This window comes from Diplodia seriata (genome assembly GCF_021436955.1).
Source record: "Diplodia seriata strain FDS-637 chromosome Unknown scaffold_3, whole genome shotgun sequence".
NCBI classification, from domain to species: domain Eukaryota; kingdom Fungi; phylum Ascomycota; class Dothideomycetes; order Botryosphaeriales; family Botryosphaeriaceae; genus Diplodia; species Diplodia seriata.
This window is the reverse complement of record NW_027117310.1, coordinates 702,681-719,028: the sequence shown is the minus strand read 5'-3', so window position 1 is coordinate 719,028 and position 16,348 is coordinate 702,681. Positions and strand designations below refer to the sequence as shown.

Below are 16,348 nucleotides of genomic sequence, written 5' to 3'. Positions count from 1 at the left end.
ATAAGGTAGAAAAGCTTAAGGGGCCGAGAAATAGCCTAAAGAACTCTATTTAAATCCGTTTTAAATAAGTTCTTTACGAGTTCTATAAGCCAACTTAAATAGAAGTATTTCGGCAACGGAATTTATTCTAGACATCGCAGTAGAGTTAAAGATAGATCTAGTTCTATACTAAGAACCGTATATCTTAACCTACGAGAACTCGGGCTTTCGATCGATTAATTACCTCTCGTTCGTCTAAATTCTACCGGTCTATTCTTCCGATCTAAGGCCTCGAATATTAACCTACGTTTCCCGCTTTCTTAGAGAAACGGAGGTAAATTTAGAGGCCGGATCCCGGTAAAGTCTCGATCTAATGGTTTTAAGTATAGAGTAGCGAAAGTCTAAGTTTAAGCTACTTAACTTATATAACTAGAAGGATTAAACGGGCAACGATCCCCGATATACTCTAGAACGCGTTCTATAATAGTAACCTCTTAGAACGCAGGCTATAGTTGCCGAGGACTTTAACATTTATTATCTCTAGTAGGATTCGAAATCTTCTTTCTCGTCTAGCGCTAACCGGCTAGTCGAATAGTTCGAAGAAAACGACCTATCTCTCTTAAACGAAGAAGAAGAGAATATCTTTTACCGCCTCTATCTAGAGAGAGAAACGGTTATCGACCTTACGCTAGCTATATCGACCTTAGCTAATAAAATTACTAACTAGTAAACGATTACGGACTTCGGTTCCGATTATAAGGCAATTCTATTTAGCCTAGAACCGGTAGGCTATTCGAGATCTTCTACGGTAGCTACTACCGCTAGATTTAATACGGGAAAGGCCGACTAGCCTAAGTTTTAAGAAATCTTTAGATAGTAGGTAGAAACGATAGTATTCGAGGCCCTAAAAAGCTTAGAATTAAACCCCCTGCCCGAAGATATCTCTAAAGACTTAATAGAAGGTTCGATTCGCTAAATACTCGAGCTAGATATTCTAGGGGCAAGTCTTAACTAGGCTATATCTACCGCGGCGGACCTTTCTATTCCCCGATTAAAACTAGAAGCTCGATCTAAACCCTAGTAATCGGACGAGCTTTTAGAAGAACGAAGAAGATTACGAAGAGAGGCTAACGCTTTTAAATCTCTACGTACGGAAGAGAATAAGCGGCGATACTTAAATAGCCGAAATATCTACTTCGAAGCGGTAAAAAAAGCTAAACGCGAGCACTAGAATTCTTTTCTAGAAAAAGAGACCCCCGAGACTATCTTTAAGGCTATAGCTTATACTAAGCCTAGAACGTATGCTAGAATCCCCGAGATTAGCCACGAGACGCATGCGGGAAAACGTCTAGAAGATAGTTTTAAGAGAAAGTATTTAGTCCTTAGAAAGGGGCTCTTTCCGCCGTTCTCTTTCGCCGCCCCTTTTAACTGGTAGAGCTACGTCTCTAAACGCTAGAACTGGCTAGAGCTAAGTCTAAAAGAAGTTAAGGACGCGTACTCTACGTAAATTAAAGAAAAAACGCCGGGACTAGACGCTATTACGTAGAAAATTATTTTCTTCGCGTTTAGAGCGAAGCTCGGCGCCTTTAATAAGGTCTTCTCTACGCTATTCGCCCACGGGTATTACTCTATAGGCTAGCGTATAGCTACCGAAGCAATTCTAAGTAAAGAAAAAAAAGATACCGCGGATTCGAAGTTCTATCGAATTATCTCTTTACTTAACTGTCTTAGAAAAGTACTAGAACGAATTACGGCTAAAAGACTAGACTATCTAGCGAAGATCTCTAACCTTCTATACCACACCTAAATTAAAGAAAGGTTAAAGAAATTCGTAATCGATGCCGTAATACTATTATCGAGTAAAGTAGAGAAGAACCGCCGTCTTAAACGTAAGATCTTTGTACTCTTTCTCGATGTTAAAAGCGCCTTTAACTACGTCGCCAAAGAATAACTTCTAGCTATAATAGCTCGAATTAGCATGCCGGTTAACCTACTCGCGTAGGTAAAATCGTTTATATCTATACGAATATTAAGCCTCGCGTTTAACGAAGAAGAAGAAGAGTTTAGCCTAATAGAGACGGATATTCTATAAGAAAGCCCGGTCTCGCCTATTCTCTTCTTAATCTATCTTCGAGAGTTATTTTTCGCCTTTAAAGCTTCTTTTCTCTCTTATATCGACGATATTGCGGTTATAGCTAGCTCCGGCAGCTAGAAACGTAATAAGACGATTTTAGAGAAGAAGGCGGGTAAACTCTATATACGAGGAAAGAAAAACTATATTAAATTCGATCTAAAGAAGACGAAACTTATATACTTCGCCCGTTCTTTTAAGAAAGATTCGAAACCCCGTTCGACTTCTATTACGCTTTCTACGAAAGACGTAGTAGAACTAAAAGAATAGGTTAAATAACTAGAAATTTACTTCGACTACGGGTTTACCTTTAAGATATACGTGTCTAAAAGAGTTAGCTAGGCCCGTTCGGCCTTCTATCGCCTCTCTAGACTAGCTAACGTCGAGAGAAGGCTCTTTCCCTACGTAGTTCGCTAGTTATATCTAGCCTACGTTACTACGGTTGCAGACTACGGCTCCGAAATCTACTAGAAAAATTAGGGGCAGTTTACACGCCAATTAAAAGTCCTTTAGAATCTTACCCTACGGAAGATTCTAGGGGTTTTTAAGACTACCCCTATAATCCCTCTAGAAATAGAGAGTGGAATTCTACTAGCGGACATTCGTTTAAACGAGCGGTTACGAAAATACGCTCTTAGAACGAATTTACTTAAAGAATCCTACTTTCTTCGAATCGAACTAGAGAAAATTAACCTAGACCGACGGGAAATAGAGAAGTCTACGTAGTTAGAGAAGATTAAACTTCTTCTTAGAGAGTAACCCGCTCTCTTAGAAAAGATTAAACCCTTCTACTTTTCGCCGTAGTCTATCGACCTTTCCTACTCGGCCACGGTTAGCCCCCTAAATAAAGAGAAATAGGCTAAGGCCTACGTACTCGATATTAAGGGGGCACCCTCTAGTCGAATAGCTATCTACTCCGACGCCTCCGTTCTATCCCCGGATAGAAACGTAGGGGTCGGTGTGGTAGTTTTCGACTTTAGCTAATCTAAAGAGAACTCGACGCGCTAGATTTATAAGAATCTCGGTTCGAAGAATCTAGTATATAACGGCGAAGTAGAAGGGCTAGTAATAGCTCTAAACTACGCCGTTAGAAACCGGGTCCGCGATAGAGATATAAGAATCTACGCGGATAATTAGGCCGCGATTCTTAGGCTAAAAAAACCCTCTAATACGCCCGAATAAGCATAATAAATTCGGGCTATTAGCCTAGCGAGAACGCTAAGGGTTAGAGAAAACACCGTCTCTCTAGAATAGTGCCTCGGCTATAAGAACGTTTTAGGCAACGAGTACGCCGACCGACTAGTAAAAAGAGCTACGAAGTACCCCTTAAGTAGAGCTTTTACTTCTCTTAGCTTCTATCGAAGCAAAGTTAAGTAGAAGATCTACGAAGAGTAGAAAACGAAGCTTAAATCGGCGGTAGACTCGCCCTATAAACGTATCTTCGGTTTAGAGGTAGGGCGGCGGCTTAAATCTTCTACGAAAGTAAGAGAAATAGCCTCCGCCTTTTACTAGTTAAAGATAGAATACGGCTACTTTAAGTCTTATCTTTACCGCCTTAACCACGCCGAAAACGACTAGTATAAGTATAGCTATACGGCTAGATAAATACCGCGCTATCTACTTCTAGACTGCCGCTTATATAGAGGCCCTCGGGTCTCTATTAAAGACGGCCTAAAGAAGTATCGACTCGAACTTTCGGATCTCTTCTTATTAACTCTAGGAGCTAGCCTAACGGCTAGATTCTTAGAATAAATAAAGATTGCTACGAGGCGGTAGTAATTAAACGAATTATCTAACGAGGTTTAAATACGTACCGCTAAACGCTTCTTTTACTTTCTTTTATTACTCTTTTTCTACTATACCCGCTTTTAAGCACGCTATTTCTAGTACTCTTCTAGAAAAACCCTCCGACACGTATATATATAAGACATATAGATAGAAGCGGACCCCCTAGAGAGGTTCCGTCTCTAATAGTCTTAGACTCTAGAGGGACGTTAAACTAAATAAATAAATAAATAAATAAGCGAATTTCTTATCTAGAAAGAAATTCTTAAAGTAGACTAGCTAAAGATACTTTATAAATATCTTAGTCTTAATATCGAATATAACGAATTTTTAATATCTCGCTATTATAATAGACGGCACTAGAAGGCACCGAAGCTAAAAGAAAGAAATAAGGTTTATCTTCTTAGAAAAAATATTAGAATAAGGCGCTCGAATAATAAACTAGACTTTAAGAAGATAGAATTATTTAAAATTAATAAATAAATTAGAAAAGTTAATTTCCGCCTTATACTACTAGAAATAATGCGGATATACCCGGTTTTTTATATTGCTCTTCTTAAACCAGCTTCGGAAAACGCTATAATAGTCTAATAAATAGAAGAAATAGTACTAGAAAATCTAGACGCCGACGAAAATAAAGACTAGATCGTAGAAAAGATTCTTAATAGCGGCTATATTAACGGTTAGTTTAGATACCTTCTATAATAGAAAGAAAACTAAAATAATATCTAGAAACTATTAAAAAACTACGACGGCTATAAAGAACTTATTATAGAATTCTACCGTCGAAACTCTAAACGTTCTATACCGGTACCTCGCTTAAGAGAAAGGCCTTAAAATTAAACGAAGATATAGCTCGCGTTCGGTTAACCGACTTAAACGACTTCGGCGGCGTAGTAGAATTTAAAGAGCTAGTAGAATCTATATCGATATTAGCTAAGAAATCGCTACGTAAACGCTTTAGCGATCGCTTCTTCTTAGTATTCTTAAAGTTAACCGAATTTTTTAAAGATACGATAGCCTCGATACGCTTTAGTTTCTCTAAAGACTCGAAATCCTCGCGGATTATTTAAGAACGACGAGACTAAAGAAAGCGCTACTATTTTCGTAAACGAAGAAGCTTCTCTAAAGTAGTATTCTTCTCTATAGTAAGGCGAGCCTACTCGCGATCTAAAGAATCTACTATAACTAGTTAGTAACGTAAAAAGACCTAAAGAGATACTTACGATAAAAAATACCCCGCGTAGCTATATTATAGCTAGTACGACGAGTATCTAAATATACGGTATAGATAGAAGAATTCTTCTATAATACTACGTACTTAGACTCGTATAATAAGTAATTCGCATAGAAAATTATCTCGATTCTACGAAGAAAAATCTCGTCTAATAACTTTTAACGGCGAAGGGTAATATAGTTTACCTTACGAGGCTATAAGTTAGTAGCGAAATTAGAAGTAGAACGTTTCTTAGAAGATATAACGAAGACTTACGAAAAGAAAAGAAACTACTAGAACGACGAAAGATATATATAACTAGTAAATCTTTAGATTAAAGATTCTTAAGATAGGGGGTAGTATTACGAATTCTAGGGCATAAGGGCTTTATAACTCTAAGAACTAAAAGCCCGTACGAAAAAAAGTACTATAAGAACTAATAAGCCCTACGAACGGTAGAGCCGTATAGATAAAAATCCCGTACGGGAAGAACGGGCGTAGAAGAACTTAGCGCCTACGAAACTAAGCTTAGATAGTAGCTAAAGCCCGTACGGAAAGAACGCCTATAGGGGATCTAAGAAGAATAGAAGACTATACGTAACGAAAAGACCGCGTAAAAAGTAGGGCCGTAGAGACTCGATAATCTAGTTAAATTATAGTCTCGTAAGAAATGCGAGATTTAGAAAGTAGAAAATAGGCGCGAAGGTACGAACGTAAGTAAGACGGTTATTACGACCGCTTAGTAGCGATAAAAGCTAAAAGTCGAAATCTTAAAAGCTATTCGAAGCGCTAAGGTTACGTACGACCTACTAGTACCCTCTACTAAGAATATATCTTATAATACCCTTAATAAATAGCATTAAATAATAATACTCTTAAGAAAGAGTATATTAGATTATAACTAGCTTTTCTATAGTATATAGATATACTCTCTTAGCTAGCATCTTAACCCTTAGTAATTAACTTAAAGTTCTAATTTAAACCTTATTAATTTAGAGGTAATAGGCTTACTATATATCGTATAATTACGTAATATCTTTTTATTTAATTATTATTATCTTTCTCTTATCTCTTTAAGGTAAATCCTTCGGTTTAATCTATCTACTAAGCGACTTCGAAGCTTAGTAGTAGAAGCCTACTATTATATTATACTACTATACCCGTTTCGTCGTAATTCGAGTCGTATTCTACGTTAGACTTTATAAATAAAGCGTACTCTACGGTATCGTCTTCTTAGCTTAACTCAACTATTAAGCGGTCGCCCCTAAGTATATTATTAATTAAAGCGAGGTAGTTAATAATATTTCTAATCGATAGATAAGTAGTAACGGTTAGATTATTCGATAGTACCTCTATAGCTATTCGAGTAATACTAAGATTAAACCTATCTACTTTTTTATTTTAAAGATAACGGACGCCGAGTCTCTATATAGACGGAGTAGAGATAACGTTAGTATTAGAGTATCTTACTATTCGATTCTCGCCCTATATCTCTCGAATAGACTAGGCTAAAGAATAAAGATTATACGTTATAATCTAAGTAGTATACTCTATATTTATACGCTTATCGAGTATTCTCTTAATATTAGCTCGAATACGCTTATTAAATAAAGTAATAGAAATACCGTTCGTAAATAACGAATAAACGTTAAGCGTAGAGTTTCTACGAGTTTAAAGATAGTTCTTTAGTTCGAGGTTTAATAACTCTAGTAGGCGGTTTACTTCGAAGAATAAATTCGGTCGCCTCTAAAGACTAACTACGCTACTCGTAAGTACGGCCCGTTAGAGCGTTAAATAGTATATCTTATTAGACGATATAAGCCGCTAGAAATATAGAGTCTTCGAGGTATAATTCTTAGAACCCGTATCGATAAATACTATATAGAATTAAGATATTAGACGCTTAATCTAATTAACGTCTCTATACTTAATTATATATTTTAGCGCTAAATATAGATCTATAAGTTAAATATACCGTCCGTAGTTACGTAATTTAATGTCGGCCTTATCCGCTATATAAATTTCTATCTAACGTGTCTTTCGCCCCGCCGAATCGTCTATATACCTCGTAAAATTAGAGTCTAAGTCGTTAGAGGCCTAACGAGCCTTAATAAATAATAACTTATTATAGATCTCGTCGATTTACGCCGTTATATTGTCTTTACTTATACCGCGAATATACTTCTTAGCGTTATAATATGCGTCGCTACGTAGGGTATATCGACGAGGGTTTTTAGTCTAGGCTAATTAAATAAAGATAGTAACGATTCGAGCCTAGTAGCTATATATTAAGAGCTCTTTTATATATTCGAATAGTAGTTTATTAATCGAAATATTCTTGCGTTTAAAGACGTTTATATATAGATATAATAATAACTATTAGTACTAATATCTCTTACCCTCGAAGTATAGTTCGAGAATCTTTTATAGATAGTTTAACTTTATATACTAAAGGCCGAAGACGAGTAAAATATATTATATTCGATCGGGCTATTACTAGAAACTCGTACGAATCTCTTAGACGCTTCGAATATAAGAGATAGTTTTCTAGTTACTATAGTATAGAACTAGCCTTCGTATCTTATTATTATCTATTAAGGCTAACTACGATTTAATATTCTCGAGTACGAATAGAGTTCTATCGATAGAACCCTCGTAGAACGAAATCGAATCGAGCGTTATATATTTCGTCTATCTAGATAGTAAGCGGTCGATAACTAATATAGAAAAAAGACTATTAAACCTCTCGCGAAAGGCTTCTAGGTACGTAGTACGTAAAACTTAAAGTATTAGATACTTTAATATCTATCGCGTAGAACTATTCTTCTAAAAGCCGTTCGATCGTAGAACGCTAAGTAGAGATACTAGAACCGACGAATTATATATACTCTAAAGTAGTCTACTAGAAGAAATTATATTACTTATAAAGATCTTACTAATTGTATAAGAAACGAAATAACTAGTATTTTTAATAGTTTAGTAGCGGGTTCGATAAGAGTAATCGAAGTTATTATACTTAATATAATACGATTAGCTAATAGCTATCTTTCGAATAAGGTTCTAAGAGTATAGCACGTATTAATAAGAAGAAGGTCGCGTTAGTATAGACTCGATTTATTTATCTATTATTTCTTCGTAATAATACTAGTTTAAAGGTTTATAGTCTTATACGAGTTTATAAGACCGTACTCTTTTAGCGTTAATATTACTCTACGCTTAATACTAGTTACTTAATAGTATAGCTCTAATAGCCGAGCGAATCCGTTTTCGTTCTAACGTATTCGTATAAAATCTAATATCGACGCTATTACTACGAGTCGTTCTTTATTTTATCTTTTAATCGACTATCTTATCTAACGACGACTTATACTTAACTAATAAATAATATTCGTAAATATCGAGGCGTACTCTTTAACGTAAGTAGACGTATTCTTTAAAGATATATAGCTTAGCTCTAGTAATATAGATAGACGTTTAAATATAGAGATTTTATCTTATAATATACTAAGTTCGCGCTATATCGTCTTATATATTTAGATACGAATATTATTTCGTCTAGTAAACTCGTAAATAAGTAGATTATAGATAACTTCGTTCTTATAGAGAGTACGAATAAGTACCTCTAACTTATTCTTTAGACTTCGATGCCGCGCCCCGTCGTTCTATATTAGCTAGGCTACTATAAACCGTCTAACGGTACGAAATTATACTCGAATAGTATAAAATACTATATTAACGGGGTTCGAAGAGTCGTCGTCTATATATTTAGTAGCCTTAGCGTTCTCTATATTAGTCGAGCCTATATTATTTAACTTTATTAGATATATATCTTTATCGACTAACGTCGACGTAAAACTACTACTAACTATATCTAATATAGCGCCGCTATTTATCGACCGCCGATATAGTCTATCGAATCTATATCTTAAGGCTATAAGGGCTTTAGACGTCTCTAGAACGTTCTAATATACGTCGACCGTATCCGTAAAACTAGTATTAGAGGCGGTATTAAACGACGTTAAGGGCGTCCGATTAGTACCGTTACGCGTAAACTAAGGGGCGAGTATATAATCGATCGCTTATAGATCGATTCGAGGGTCGCCTAGATCGTTATTTACGTTTAAAACGGCCGATATAAAGCTATTCTAGTTAGTAGAAGAGGGTATTATATATACGGGCTGCTACGCGCCGCTTTAAAGGCCGTAACGCGATACACGTTCGGCGAATATATTTAGAAAGTTAATTAATTACGTCGGATGCGCTAAGAAATTAAATAATAATGTCCGATACGGGGTGCTAATAGTAGTAGTAATACTAAATTTCGATTAGTTTCGCGGACGCTTATTCTCGTTACTTACTTATATAAAGGGTGTTAAATTACCCTTAGACTATAACGAAGCGTCCGACCCAATTCGGTTTAACTTAATATAGCTAGATAAAGGCCGTATTTCTATTAGATACTACGATACGCGCGTATCCGCTCTCGGATTAGCACCGGATCGGGCACCGGACGCCCGTTGTGGTCTGAGCTTCTAAGGCAAGTGATTCGCCGGGTCTGACGTCGGTTGCGCTGCTCCTTCCTCAGTAAGTTCCAGCCTCCGCACGGCTCCTCACTCCCGCTCAGCCTCAAAGCATCCACCGTGCACTGTTTGCTCACTACCCATTCGTGGCGCTCCGCATTGCTGCCTGCTATCCTTCTGCGTGGCCCTTTTTCGCCGCCGATCCAAGCTCAAACGTACTGCCGACCGCTGCCAATTCGCAGCGCGGGGCTATAAAGTCATTTCGACCATCTTGCTCAAAACAGATCAGCCATCATTCCGCCCTTGAGGCCTTTTGTCAGGATGGTCTCCACGGCGGCATCCTCCGCCGCGGGCATCCCTGCCGCCGACCTCGAGTCCTTCCAAAAACACCTTCAGTCCTCCGACCGCATCCTCGCACTGCTGGGAGCAGGCCTCTCGGCTTCATCCGGCCTCCCCACCTTCCGCGGAGCAGGGGGGCTCTGGCGCACCCACGATGCCACCAGCTTAGCCACCATGGATGCCTTCGAGATAGATCCGGGGCTTGTGTGGCAATTCTACTCGTACCGCAGACACATGGCCCTCAACGCCAAGCCGAACCGCGCCCACATCGCCCTGGCCGAGCTGGCAAAGAAGAAGCCAAACTTCCAGACCCTAAGCCAGAACGTTGACGGTGAGTCTGCCAGCCCATCCCAACCCCTCCCTCGTCTTCCCAAGCCCCGGCCATCCACGAGAAACCCAGCAAAAGAAAACCCCCACCCTCTATCAAAACCATCGACTCTAACTCTCCCACTAGGCCTCTCCCAACGCGCCGGCCACCCCCCATCCCAACTCCACCTCCTCCACGGCAACCTCTTCGACGTAAAATGCAGCTCCTTCTTCTGCTCGCACGTCGAACACAACAACTTCACCGACCCCATCGTCCCCGCCCTCGCCATCCCCACCACCAGCGACTCCTCCTCCTCCTCCTCCTCCTCCCCCCACCCCACCGACCCCACCACCACCGCCGCCCTCACCGAAAAAGCCGACCACTCACGCGAACTCGACCTCTCCGACCCCACCACCGCGCTCCCGGAACTCCGCCTCGCCGACCTCCCGCACTGCCCGCGCTGCACGCACGGCCTGCTGCGGCCGGGCGTCGTGTGGTTCGGCGAGATGCTGCCGCGCTCCACCGTCGCCGCCATCGACGACTTCGTCGCCCGCCCCGACGAACGCATCGACCTCGTCCTCGTCATCGGCACCAGCTCCACCGTCTACCCCGCCGCCGGCTACGCCGAGCGCGCCCGCGCCCGTGGTGCCCGTGTTGCTGTCGTTAATGTCGAGGAGACGCCCGCCCTGCGCGACGGCGACTGGTTCTTCCAGGGTGATGCTGGTGTTGTCGTGCCCGAGCTGCTGAGGGGTGTGGTTGGTGAGGTCGGCGAGTATGAGGAGGATAGGGGGGATGGGGAGCGGGCGTGATGTCGGGTTGTGGCCCTTACTTCTTCTCTTTCGTTTTTCTTTTTTTTTATTCTCTTAGGGGAAAGGGAGGGGGGATTGGTTGTTTGGTTTGTTGGTCTCTTTGGAGTGTCGTGACGAGCTAGTCGGAAGCGTGGAATGGGTGGTTAGAGGTGCATCGTGGAATTGATGTGGGAATGGTAGTCGGCTTGTTCAGCGACTATCGATCGTTTGCAAAAAAAATGATGGAGCTAGGAGGTGTATGCCATAACTTCCAGCATGATTCATAAGTCGATACCGTTTCGTTTGTACACCTGATTGGGTATGTTGGTTGCAGGGATCCTGAACTAACCCCAGCAGCGTACATTTTCTCGTCAAATGCCTTTAAGGTATTGAATTTGAAATTCAGGACTAGCTATTGCTTTGAAAGCAGCGAAGGGAATGCAACCCGATTAAGAACCATCCTTCCTTACGCTAAGCGATCATGTAGAGACCCTTTTCTCTCCCTTTCAGGTATCTCGAGCTACATACGATAGCCCTGGCGACCAGTGAACGTGGTAGCAACGAGATACCACTCCCGATCGTATTGCCATGTACCATCATCCGAAGTGAGGTTCAGTGGCCAGCAAACCCTCCCTTAAAACCTTGATTTGAAAGAGCCAGAACCAGACTAAAATACCCCCTCGAATACTTGCCAAAAGTGAGCGTGTTTGTGCAGAGCGTCAACATCGTGATGAAGGAAGATCGGAGGATCTGAATGAAAACTGAGAGGGGACATGAAGACCTCACTAGCGCCGAAACACGTTTTCGCCGTTTTCCCTGTGACTCTGGCCCCAGTCCCTCGAAATGAAGAATCCACGTGGTATTGTGTGCCCCAGTCGCCAGATCAATCACCGTGATGATATGATGCCGTCGAATCCAATAAGCCGAAGCGCCGTTAAAGATGATGCCCAAGAGTTGTTCCTTTCCGGTATGGTACAGTTCGAATTTGGCGGCGATTAAGGCTTGTCTGGCAGCCTCTTGAGCGCAGCTTCAACATCTTTGCTGTCAACCACGACACCGCTTTCCGAACAACGGGCTTTGGCGCGAAGCTCGGTACAAAGACCGTCGATATCAATTGAGCCATCCTTGAAGTCCGGTCGATTTTGCAGCTTGTCCCTGTTGTCAGTTCGTCAGTATCGGCTGCCCCTAGGATGCTAAGAAAGGCGGATACGCACCAGATCTTGTGGCAGCTGAGGAGCGAGTTGGGATCGTCACCAGGAACGACCTCGTCATCATCGCCATCCTGAATCTTGTCGATGCTCTCCATGGGGTTGGGCTTTGCGACACCAGGGCTTTGGTTGTCAAAGTTGAAGGGACTTCCAAAGTCTGCCGTCGGGAATGCTTCGTTGAAGAAACCTCCAGTAAAGTCTCCATCGCCAACAACGGCAGCTTGCGGCTCGCGGTAATCGCCGAAGAGCGACGGGTTGAACTGGTTGTTGTTTTGGGAGGCCAGCCAATCAATGCCGAAGCTGTCGTTCAAGTTGGAGTTTGCAGCTGGCGTGCCGTTAGAGTCGGACAAGGCGCGAGGGATTGGATTGCGAGGATTGCCACAGGCCATGTTCAGCTTCTCGCAGAAGGTCGTCTCACCTTCGGTCGTCACCGCACAAGTGTGTTCATGAGATCTGTCGTTTCCAGGCGAGGTATGACTCGGCTCTGGTGACGTGCCGCAAGACGAATTGGCGCCGTATTGCGAAACAGACGAGGCGGATGGAGAATCATTAGTGGACGAGTTGGAGTGACTGTTGAACTGGAACACGCGCTGGGTGCCAGTAGAGCTGGATGTGCTGCCACGTCCGCCGCTGCTCTTTCTAGGCACGCCGTTCATGCCAGGAGAGTTGTACGAGTCAGTACCTGAGGCAGGGGAGGCCTTGTCCGGTGAGCGCACGCCATTTTGCTGGCTAGTAGGGCTGACACTTCGTTGAGCACTGCCTGAGCGGTTGAGAACACCTGGCACGGAGTTCTGGGTTGGTGGCTTGGCTGATGTCGGGCTGCTCTTGTCGCCGTTGGAAAGGGCACCGGTGTTGTTGTTGAAGATCTGGGATCCCGGAAGGGCACCAAACCGAGGGAACTCGAATTGGAAGTTACTCGATGGAGGGGAGTTGTTGTGAGAGAGCAGCGAGGGGAAACCGGACGGCCTGGAAACGCCGGTGCTGTTGGACGACAGACGTTTGCGGTACTCACGCAGTTCCATCTGAAGTCTCTCCACCTGGGCACGGAGGAGGCCATTCTCGTGATTTGCTGCGTCCGAGGCCTTCTGAAGCTCGCCAACCTTGGTTTCCAGGTCTTTCAAGTGCTTCTCCTTCCGCTCTCTGAACGCGCGCTGGGCAGCTCGGTTCTGGGCTTTGCGTTTCTTCTGCGTGTCAGTGCTAACCCTCGCAAGTGAGCAAAGGTACTCACGGTCGTTGGCTCAGAAGTCAGGGGCTTCCGGCCTGGTTTCTTCGCTGTCTTGTCCTCGCCCTCCCGTCGCTTCCCACCACCCTCTTCCTCCTCATCATCGTCATCCGGACTCTTACGCTTGTCGCCGTTCTGTGTTTCGCCGTCGGCACCAGATTGGTCTGGCGACGTGGACGAGTGACCCTGGTCTCCGGGCAGACTGCCGATGAGCAAGTCGCTGGTATCATTGGGATCGAATTCAAATCCGGGGTCTCCATCAAGGAAATCGACATAGGGGCTTTCGTCCAGGTTGAAATTGTCGAAGCCTGCACCAGTACCTTCTTGAGGAAAGAAGTTGGGATCAAGGCCGTCCAGCGAAAATTGGTTGCTGTCTGAAGGCTTCTTGAACTGGCCGTTTGCGGGGCCAGCCGGCCTACCGCCACGGTTGTTCGGGTTGTTAGAATTCAGCGCAGCCATAAGGAGATCTTGCTGGTTGGGGGAGAGGTAGAGGTGGGAGTTGAGTGGGTCGTTGTTCGTGGTGCCCGCCATGGCGAAGATGAAACCGCGGAACGGAAGCGGCGAAATCAAGCGGGGTGATCGGTGGGGTTGTATTCAATGATATAAGGCAGAAGCGGTCCAGAAGCTATGCGAAGGCGACAGGACACGATATTCGCGCGAGTAATGTCAGAAACCGGCGGCAAGGTGGCGGGATGGTAGAAATGTGCGCTGGGTCGGTCTTGAACGGGCGTTAGTGAGATCCCAAGCTACAACGACACAGCGCAGCAGAAAACGGCGGCGTGAAGCTGTCGACTCGTGGTATACAGTCGACACAGATGGTGCGGGCATGCTCCGGCCTCGCGCGATGGCGAGGCAGCAGCGGAATAGAAATCATATGGTGAGGTCGGGGCGGGCGAGGCGAGGCTTGCTGGGACGGGCTCACCTCCGGCTTCCCTGGGACCCTGCAGACCACGCACGCGTCGGCCACGGCAGGATAACGAAACGTTCTTCGACCCGTCTCTGAAGGCGAGTCCCGGACAGCTTGCGGATGTTGCGGATGAGACGAGGCGAAGGTGACCGGAGGGGATGGGTCAGAGGCGCATGTCAGATCAGATTGTTCTGGGCCACAAGAGGAGTAGCGCGCCGGGGGGACTCTGCTGGAGCGGCGGGGGCTCGGGGGCGATTGGCAGGCTTGGATTGGTGGATAAGAAGGCTGGTCAAGGAACAAGTGCGGGAAGGTGATGGAAGGCGAAGGCGCTCGGCGGCGGCGCTTGGTTTGTCAGCAGTAAAGCAGCGTGCAGGGTCTAAGCTTGCTAAGGCTGAACGGGTGCGCCGCTGCAGCCACGCTGCTTTAACGCGCGCCCTCACCGTCAGCCGGTGGCCGAAAACGCTCTGCTGCAGCCCAGCGGCGGCGTGCGAAGTCGCGCGTCGCCCATCAGCGTCTGACATCACCTCGCCGTCTTCGCAGTCGCCGGGTGAGCTTGAGTCAGCGACATTGTAGCCGCACGCTCCAGATCTCGTATGCCGTTGTGCCTTAGGCCACGGAGGACGCCGACCTGTGCACCCCGTACCCCGTCAGCCCGTGTCTAAATTATCCAGCCGGTGTCTTAAGCGTCCCAATAATCCGCGCCGCCACCGCGCTGTCCCTCCCTGCCCACGTGACAGTCCGAAGATCTGCCGGGGACCTGCCGCTTGGCCGTTCGGCAGGCTTATCGATCGGATCCGCGTCCGCGTCACGCTCTGTTCCTGACCTGACCGCCAACGCGCTCCACCTCCTCCGTCGTCATTGCGCTGCCGCTCCTGCCCCCGCCGCAGCCAAGCCTGACATCGCCCTGCATCCTCTCCGCAAGCGGTAACGTGTGTCTGTGACAAGCTCTGCGCATCGCTTGTTGCAGATCTACTGAACACCATGAGTAGCGCCATCCAAGAGCTGGAGGAGTCCCTCAGGGACTTCACCACACAGGTCAGCGCCCCTTAACTGAACCCTAAGCTTGATCGTGTCGCTGACACTGTTGCAGCTCGAGGAAGCGAATGCAAACCTTGAAGTTGAGCCCGACAATGCCAACCTCCTCGAGCTCAAGGTTGAGCTAGAGTCAGGCATCACCACATTTCAAGCCCTGCTCGAAGAAGAACGCACGCGCGCCCCTGCCCCGAAGGCCCCCTCGCCGCCCGTCGTCAAGGAGAAATGGTCCAAGGAGAACCATCCCGCCTTCAAGAAAGCTGCCCCGCCGCCAGCCGACGACGAACCCGCCGCCCCCATCGCCTACAAGGTCAACGATGTAGTTCTTGCAAAGTGGAAGACTGGCGACAAGTCTTTCTACCCGGCCAAGATCCTGAGCATCACGGGCTCCTCGACCTCTCCGACCTATCACATCAAGTTCACCCAGTACAACGAAACTGAAACTCTTGCCGCTCACGAAATCAAGCCGATCTCGAATGACTCGAAGAAGCGCAAGGCTGATGGCTCTCCAGTCACTCCGACTACACCCACCACTCCCGCCACTTCTGGCGTCATCTCTGCCGCTGCGGACATCAACCCTGCCCTTGCTAGCCAAGCGAAGAAGGAACCCAGCAAAGTCAGCGACGGTCCCCCCAAGCCAGCCAAGATCCCCCGTAAAGTGAAGGCGAACAAGGAACTGGAGTCGAACAAGAACAAGTGGCAGCAGTTTGCAGCGTCGGGCAAGGGCATGAAGAAGAAGGAGAGCATGTTCCGTACCGGTGCCAGCGTTACCGCTCGAGGTGAGTGTCGACCCCACACAAAGCGTAGTAATGGCTAATGTCTGCGTAGTTGGATTCACTGGCTCCGGTCAAGAGATGCGCAAGGACCCCACACGCAGCCGCCATATCTACCAGACGAACGAGGACGAGGAGTGA

At 45.2% G+C, this 16,348-nt stretch overlaps 2 protein-coding genes across 2 annotated transcripts; one reads left to right on the top strand and one right to left on the bottom strand.

Moving 5' to 3' along the window:
- Nucleotides 1-12,060: 12,060 nt before the first annotated feature.
- Nucleotides 12,061-14,026, bottom strand: YAP1 (DNA-binding transcription factor yap1; the record flags this gene model as incomplete). Its single annotated transcript, XM_066774433.1, has 3 exons — nucleotides 12,061-12,220; nucleotides 12,280-13,457; nucleotides 13,502-14,026. The coding sequence occupies 3 exons, from the start codon at nucleotides 14,024-14,026 to the stop codon at nucleotides 12,061-12,063; spliced, it is 1,863 nt and encodes a 620-aa protein (XP_066634552.1).
- Nucleotides 14,027-15,383: 1,357 nt separating this feature from the next.
- SLS55_002952 (uncharacterized protein) lies at nucleotides 15,384-16,348 on the top strand (the record flags this gene model as incomplete). Its single annotated transcript, XM_066774432.1, has 3 exons — nucleotides 15,384-15,437; nucleotides 15,493-16,213; nucleotides 16,263-16,348. The coding sequence occupies 3 exons, from the start codon at nucleotides 15,384-15,386 to the stop codon at nucleotides 16,346-16,348; spliced, it is 861 nt and encodes a 286-aa protein (XP_066634551.1).